The sequence below is a fragment of the Camponotus floridanus genome, unplaced genomic scaffold (genome assembly GCF_003227725.1).
Source record: "Camponotus floridanus strain SB8 unplaced genomic scaffold, Cflo_v7.5 scaffold93, whole genome shotgun sequence".
Lineage (NCBI taxonomy): Eukaryota > Metazoa > Arthropoda > Insecta > Hymenoptera > Formicidae > Camponotus > Camponotus floridanus.
The window spans coordinates 781,789-789,639 of record NW_020229864.1 but is presented as its reverse complement, the minus strand read 5'-3'; the positions used below and the strand labels follow the sequence as shown (position 1 = coordinate 789,639).

General features: G+C 25.3%; 1 protein-coding gene across 2 annotated transcripts; it reads left to right on the top strand.

Annotated features, from left to right (window-relative positions):
- The first annotated feature begins 725 nt into the window (after positions 1-725).
- On the top strand, positions 726-7,522 carry LOC105255197 (DNA helicase MCM8). 2 transcript variants are annotated; one of them, XM_025415001.1, is made up of 16 exons: positions 726-815; positions 1,241-1,327; positions 1,467-1,708; positions 1,911-2,046; positions 2,177-2,430; positions 2,707-2,811; positions 2,949-3,101; positions 3,195-3,414; positions 3,567-3,730; positions 3,942-4,154; positions 4,225-4,331; positions 4,524-4,740; positions 4,807-4,953; positions 5,042-5,189; positions 6,973-7,054; positions 7,358-7,522. In XM_025415001.1, the coding sequence occupies exons 1-15, from the start codon at positions 740-742 to the stop codon at positions 7,026-7,028; spliced, it is 2,325 nt and encodes a 774-aa protein (XP_025270786.1). In that variant the 5' UTR covers positions 726-739; the 3' UTR covers positions 7,029-7,054; positions 7,358-7,522. The 2 variants fall into 2 exon arrangements, 1 of the variants encoding a protein (XP_025270786.1); XR_003123700.1 differs by lacking the exon at positions 5,042-5,189 and having other exon boundaries at positions 7,399-7,514.
- Positions 7,523-7,851: the final 329 nt, after the last annotated feature.

The following is a 7,851-nucleotide window of genomic DNA, read 5'->3' as shown; positions in this document are numbered from 1 at the left end:
GTCCACGGGGAGCCCAGCCACAAAAAAACCGGACCGACAAATACGCAACTTTTAAGGCCTATCCAGACAAACTTGCATAGGTGCATATGCATAACATAAGACCATATGGACCAATGAGCATCGAGTATTATGTTATGTAAGTCAATATAGCGATTTAATACTCGATGCTCATTGGTCCATATGGTCTTATGTTATGCATATGCATAGAGAATCTCTAGGAGAGAGAATGGACAACTGATCATGTGACATGTGATCAAGCTTTTTCATGATTGGCTGGCAGAAAATGTATCAATTTTAGCTATTGCGACGCCAATGCAAAATATCATGACACAAATAGGTTATATTAACCTATTTGTGTGTCATCATATTTTGCATTGGCGTCGCAATAGCTAAAATTGATACATTTTCTGCCAGCCAATCATGAAAAAGCTTGATCAGTTGTCCATTCTCTCTCCTAGAGGTTCTCTACATATGCACCTATGCAAGTTTGTCTGGATAGGCCCTTAGAGTGAAAGAAAGCATGTTTGTCTCTTTCTAACTTATTGCACTAGTGCAGCAGTGTAGCTGAAAAGAACAGACCCAATGTCAGATAGAGAAGTTTGTGGAAAGCACCCTTTTTGAGTTTTGTTTTGATTATAGAAGGAAATTGTAAAAACATTAACATTTCGTTGGTTTCTTAATTTCATTACATGTATAATATACATTATTGAAATTATTATTGAAATTATTATTGAATATTATGTGTGATAAAGCAAATTATTATAAAAAGAAATGGAAAGGGATGAAAACTGCCAAATCACATAATAATATATCATGTAAGTATCGAAATTGTGCTTATTTTCTATTTATTATTATTATTATTTTATTATTATTTTATTACTTTTATATATATATATATATATATATATATATATATATATAATTATTTTATCACTTTTATATATACACAAACATATATATACATATATATAGTACATATATTTAAGTCTCACTTAAATTCAACCAAGTTGCACCATTATGTTGAATTGAAGACTTAAATATGTGTACTATATTTATCTTTCTTTTCAAATAAAGAAAAATAGATATATATTTAAGTCTTGCTTAAAGTCAAAATATTGATACAATCGGGCCTTAATTTATATCTAAATTTATTAAATATAAAAATTTTTAGAGAGCTAAAAATAAAATATTTTAAATTTTTGAATAAATTTTACAAAAATACTGTAATATTATTTTATAGATCAAAACAAAGCAGATTATAATCTCGACATTGGTAGGAATATAGATATTCCATATTATGGATGGAGGTTGTTTTTTCCTGACAAAGGTATGTATATAATTGGCATAATTAAAAAAACAAATATTATTTTCTTAAATATGTCTTGCTGCATCTCTCTTTCTTTTTCTCTCTTTCACCTCTCTTTTATGTATTATAATAAATTATTTATACAGAATTATTTATACAGAATATAAAACTAATAGTGCTATTACAAAGCAAATTAAAGCTGTAGAGGCATTTATAGAAAGACATGAAGTATTATCTTCATTGTTTACTATGGCAAATTTGGAAGTAGGAATGTCTTTTGACATTGACATCTGTGAACTATATGAGGATAGTGAATTTATGAAGCAATGGCCAAATTTTAAGCATGAAATTCATGAAAATCCAATGAACATATTAAATTGTATAAAACTTGGTATTCATCAGGTATGTTTTTCTTTACATTTAAATAAATATTATTTATATTTTTAATTTAATTTTATTTATTTTTGATTTCATAAGCAATATAAATTTAATTTACTTATTAATTATTTATTTGACTTCTAAAATTTTGATTTTTGTTATCAACAGAATTCTTGATATTCTTCTTTCTTATAATTCTTGTAAATTTTTGATACCATAATTTTAGAAAATTTTGAAAACAGTGCCAGAAGAAAATTTACAGTATGTTTTGAATTCTATTAGCAGTTTACCAACAATCAAATTAAGTATATTAAACTATCAACCAATTATATGTTTGCGAGACCTTAAGCTAAATTATTATGGTATGTGTAGACTTTTATGTATCTTTTATTAAAAAGAAAAAAATATCTGATGTTATATAGATTTATTAATTTTTTAATTTATTTCATTTTTGTAATGCTAAATAATTATTATTTTATCTAATCTTTCTAGAGCGATTGGTGTCTACCAGAGGTTGTGTAATAAGGGTTGGTAGAATAAAACATCTCATACAATGGATGGTATTTGGTTGTTCCAAATGTCATTTGCAAAAATTAATCAAACAGTCTCAAGAAATATATACTTTACCAAAAAAATGTGATACTTGTGGTACATCAAAGTTTTATCCAGTGTTGGATTCACCTTTCGTGAAAAGTATTTTATTCCAGATCATCAGGATACAAGAACCATTAAATGATGAGCAGATAGTACATTTTGTTATTTATAATATAATTAATTAATATGATTATTTTTTGCAAGATATTAGTTTAAATACAAACAAAAATATTTTTCATACACAGTTTATTTTTTATAATAGTTATATTTGGTATTAAGTTTTAAATTGTTTTAAAAATTAATATTTAATAAGGACAAACATACAAATAATATATTTTAAATGCTTTAAAGAAAAGTGTTTATATGAAATAAATTATTAATGAAATTATATATATGTATGAGTATGTACACGTGTTAATATTTTGTAGGAGAATAAAGGTAAAGTGCCTAAAGTACTCGATGTGGAACTTATGGATAATTTAGTTAATATTTGTATGCCTGGGGACGATATAACACTTACAGGCATTATTAAGGTAATTCTCAGGACTAGTTATATAGAAATTATATTACATCTAAAAAAACTTTTCTATATAATGATTTATTTTTCATTAATATGAAAATACTAAAGAAAAAATGAAGAAAAAGTTATTAACATCTTGAAAAATTTTAGGTACAAGGAGTCGATGATGCAACTAAAATACAAGTTGGGACTCCGTTTTCTCTATATATGAAAGCAATAACAGTTATCAATAACAAACGTAAATGTCAAAATAAGAGTTCTATGAATAATGAAATTTCTTTAAAAAATTATTTGGCCATACAGGTATATATTTTCTCTTTTTTATTAAATATAAAAATTGAATTAAATCCTATATCCTAAAATAATTATATTATGTCTTTTTTTTGTTATGTGTAGAATATATATAAAGAACCAAATATTTTTGCATTATTAGTACATTCGTTATGCCCTAGTATATATGGCCATGAAATGATAAAAGCTGGATTGATATTGAGTTTATTTGGGGGTAATATAAAGCGCGCGCAGTTACGAGATGGCATACATATTTTGTTAATCGGAGATCCTGGTCTTGGCAAATCGCAGATGTTACAAGCATGTGCTCGAATATCTACAAAAGGTAAAATTAAGTTTATTTCGAAAAATATAATTTGTAAAAAAAAATAAAAAAATATAAAAAAATATAAATATTTATTTAATATTTAAAATATAAATATTTCATATAAATATTTTTCAAAAAAAGTTTTATAAAAAATTATAAAATGTTTGAAGGCGTATATATTTGTGGCAATTCAAGTACATCCTCTGGATTAACGGTGACACTTACAAAAGAAACTGGATCGAATGATTTTGCTTTAGAACCTGGTGCTTTGGTTTTAGCAGATCAAGGTTGTTGTTGCATCGACGAATTTGATAAAATATGTTCTCAACATCAGGTAAAATGATATGAATATTCATTATGTATGCTAAAATAATGAATAAATGCTATTAATGCTGTAACAAATTTAATGTATAGCAATTTTCCCGTTTTTTCTCGTTCTTTTTTGGTCTCTTTCTTTCTGTAACATTTTCATAATAAAATTAATAAAGCAAATATTTTTTTAATATTTAAAATATATTAATTTTTATATGTATATATTGTTTCAGGCATTATTAGAATCAATGGAACAACAAAGTGTCACCGTTGCAAAATCAGGTATAATATCTTCTTTTCCCGCACGGACATCAATTCTAGCAGCAGCTAATCCTATCGGAGGGCAATATGACAAAAGCAAAACAATAACTGAAAATTTAAATATTAATCAGCCTATCCTTTCGCGATTTGATTTAATTTTTTTATTATTGGATAAACCAGATAAGGTAACTAAATATGTGGCAAAGAATAAATATTAAACTGCTTGTAACAATATTATTTTTTTATTTATGACAGCATTTCGATAATTTGTTATGCAAACATATTATGACAGTTCATACCAATTCACATACAAATTTCAATCAAGAAGCTATAGACTCATCTGTTAATGATTGTTCCTTAAGGTAAGTAATAATGTATCCCTTTGAGATATTTGTTGAAAATATGGTACATCTTTTGATTATTATAATTTAATATTTTTCTCATTATATAAGTACTTAATTGAAAAACTAATTAATAATATTTTATGTTATTTTGTTCTATATATACTACTTTGTTTAAGAGAAACATGTAAATTTGTATAATAAACATTTCAGGAAAAAGTTAATGTTACCATTATCTACTGAGATCATCCCACAGCCTATTCTTCGAAGTTATATTTCCTATGCACGACAATATGTGAAACCAAAATTGTCAGCCAAAGCTGCAGCAGTATTACAAAGTTATTATTTAGAACTTCGATTAAAAAATAAACAATTTGGAAACATACCTATATTTAATAGACAATTAGAAGCCATGATTCGTTTGACTGAGGTATCTTTCATTGCGAGAAAAATATATATATGTGTTAAGAAGATATTTTATATTATTTTATTATAGGCTAGAGCAAAACTGGAATTACGTATTGAAGCAACCGAATCAGATGCATTAGATGTAATAGATATATTGCGATATACAATGATAGATACATCAGAAGATTGTATAACATCAAATTTAAATTCTGATGGTAAATTAACAAACAAAAAAGTAAGTTATGTGCATATGAAATAATTTATTTATATTTATTTAAAGCATATTTACATGCAAAATTTGATAACAATTTTTTTTTGTATAGATTAAAATGTTTATAAAGATACTTGAGGAAAAAGTAAATGTAGATAAAAAACTAATATTTTCAACAAAAGAATTAAAAGCAATTACTATGTGTAAAGATATTTTGATAAATGATTTTGGTGTTTTAATTTCAAGATTGAACGAAGAAGGTATTTTATTAAAAATTAAAAAAGATACATATAAATTTATTTATAATACTACATAATATATAATGTATGTATATATGTATATGTAATAAACTCCCTATATATATATCTGTGTAAATATAACAAAAAATTTTGATACTAATTATTGAAAAAATATATATTTAATTTTTACATATTTTTATTATAGCATATTTTCTAAATATTAGACAAAATATATATAATTATATGCATTAAATATATAAATATATATAATTATATGCATTAAATATATAAAACAATTAAATAATTTTAATTGTTATATTTTTTTACTTTTAAGGAAAACGACTTTAGATATAAATTTCAAAATAACTTTTCTTTTATGATAATTGGAAAAAAATTCCATATAGATATATATAATTTAAATATATTTAATCAATATAAATATAAATATATACATATACACACACACACACACACATACACAGGATATTCTAAAAAGTTATGTCAAAAATTTAAGGAGATATTCCTCATACCTGAAGGATGAAAAAAATGTTATATGAACATAGGAAATGCTTATTTCAGGAGTTATATTGAAAATACTGTTAGCTGTATTACTTACACAAGGAAAAATTTAGAATTAATTATTGTAGACGACAATTGTTTAATTAGGCTTATTTACATTTGGTTTTAATGTGACTTTGAGTATGTTACAATAAATGTTGAAAATATTCACCATTTTCCTGAATACAAGCAGTGACACGTCGATGCATCGATTTACGGACACGTTCAAAAATACCTGGCGTACAGCGGAATGTCTCGCAATCTGCAGTGCGGTCACGAAGATCTTGAATATCACGCATTGGCATTTTTGAACGTGTCCGTGAATCGATACGCCGACGTGTAACTACTTGTATTCAAGAAAATGGTGAACATTTCCAACATTTCTTGTAATATATTCAAGGTCACATTGAAACCAAATGTAAATAAGTTTAATTAAACGATTGCCGTCTATAATAATTAATCCTAAATTTTTCCTTGTATAAGTAATAATAAAAATAATTAAAAATTAATTAAAAGGATAATTTTTACATCTTTTCTAAGATGTAAAAATTAGTCTTTTAATTAATTTTTAATTATTTTTATTTTTTTTATTTTTTTTCTTCTACATAGACAAAGATTATACAAAAGAAACATATGAACATGTATGACATAATTTAATTACATTTAATATTTTAATTTATGTTTATTTAATTTATATTTTTATTATATTTATTATTATTTATTATATTTATTAAAATTATATCTTTTTTGAAGTATACACACACACACACACATATATACATATATATGCATTAGTTAATTCTATATATATAGTTTAATAATGTATTATACAGTTGCTAGGAAACTCGTTATTTTAATAAAGTGACATTAGTCTTAGAGAAAATTCTCAGTTGATATCAATCTAAATTAATTATTTTCAAATTAAATACAAAATTTCTAAATTCTACATATTCCATGTACATGTATATAAATATCACAAAATAAAAATATAGAAAATATAATAAAAAAAGAGAAAAAAGTCTAATTTTAGAAGAAAATTTCTCTTCTTAATATTAAGTGTTATATAAAATTTGGAAGCTAAAATGCCTTGTGATGGTAAAAATCCAAATTGTGATAGAAGACGCGAATTATTAGCGCAATTGAAATGTTTAATCAGCTCTATGGATAAGAAGTAAGATTTTATTTAGTTTCATGTTGAGAGTAGTGTGAAATAAATATGTGGTTTATTGATATTATATATGTTTAGGAAACCATGTGAATGGGACGAACCACTTTGTCCACCTATGGTATATTGTCCTATAGAATTATCATCTTGTAGTCAGCCTTATGTAAGTTTCTAACAATAACTCTTTTTACTTGCCTCTTCCAAAGAATCAGCCTTATTGTTAATTACCTTTCATTAACGACAGTTTAATTAGCTACTTAAATAGCATGCATATCTGAATGATATCTAGAAAATATTTCAGATATCTTTGGTGTGATAGGTCTTTGGGATGTTCTCTAAACATCTTCTGAATATACATGCTGTCTAAATATTTTAATAAACTCTGAATTTTTTTAAATCAATATTGATATAATTTGATTTACTTGTGAAATGTATCATAAATCGATTGATTTTAAACATATTGCAGGGATGTGTAAAACTGTGTAAGAGTTTCAATTTTCGTTCCAGCATAAGATACAAATGTGAGTGTATTAAAAGAAATGGTCTACAAGATAGATGTATGATGTGGGATTGTATGGGTAGACCAGAATGTATGACAAAACTGTATCCAGTTTGCAAACCAGGTCGTGCCGCTTTATTGAAGCTAACTGATTTGGGTGATGCAGAAATTGCTCTTAGAAAGTTTTATTGTGCCGATCAAGCTAGAGAAGCCGCTTTGGCTACGTATTGTAAATTAACTTGTGATAAAGCTCGTCAAGAACAAATTTTGTCATGCGATAATGAAGATTTTTATCAATCTTTAAAACCCTGTGCAAGAAGCGACTCATTGAATGACAATGATAATAATTCGTGGTGTAAACCTTTTTGCGATACTTCATCATCATATCAAGTCTGCGTACCATCAGTATATCCTAATTATGTGTTTAAACCTTGCGACATATGTTGTCCATCTCGTAAATT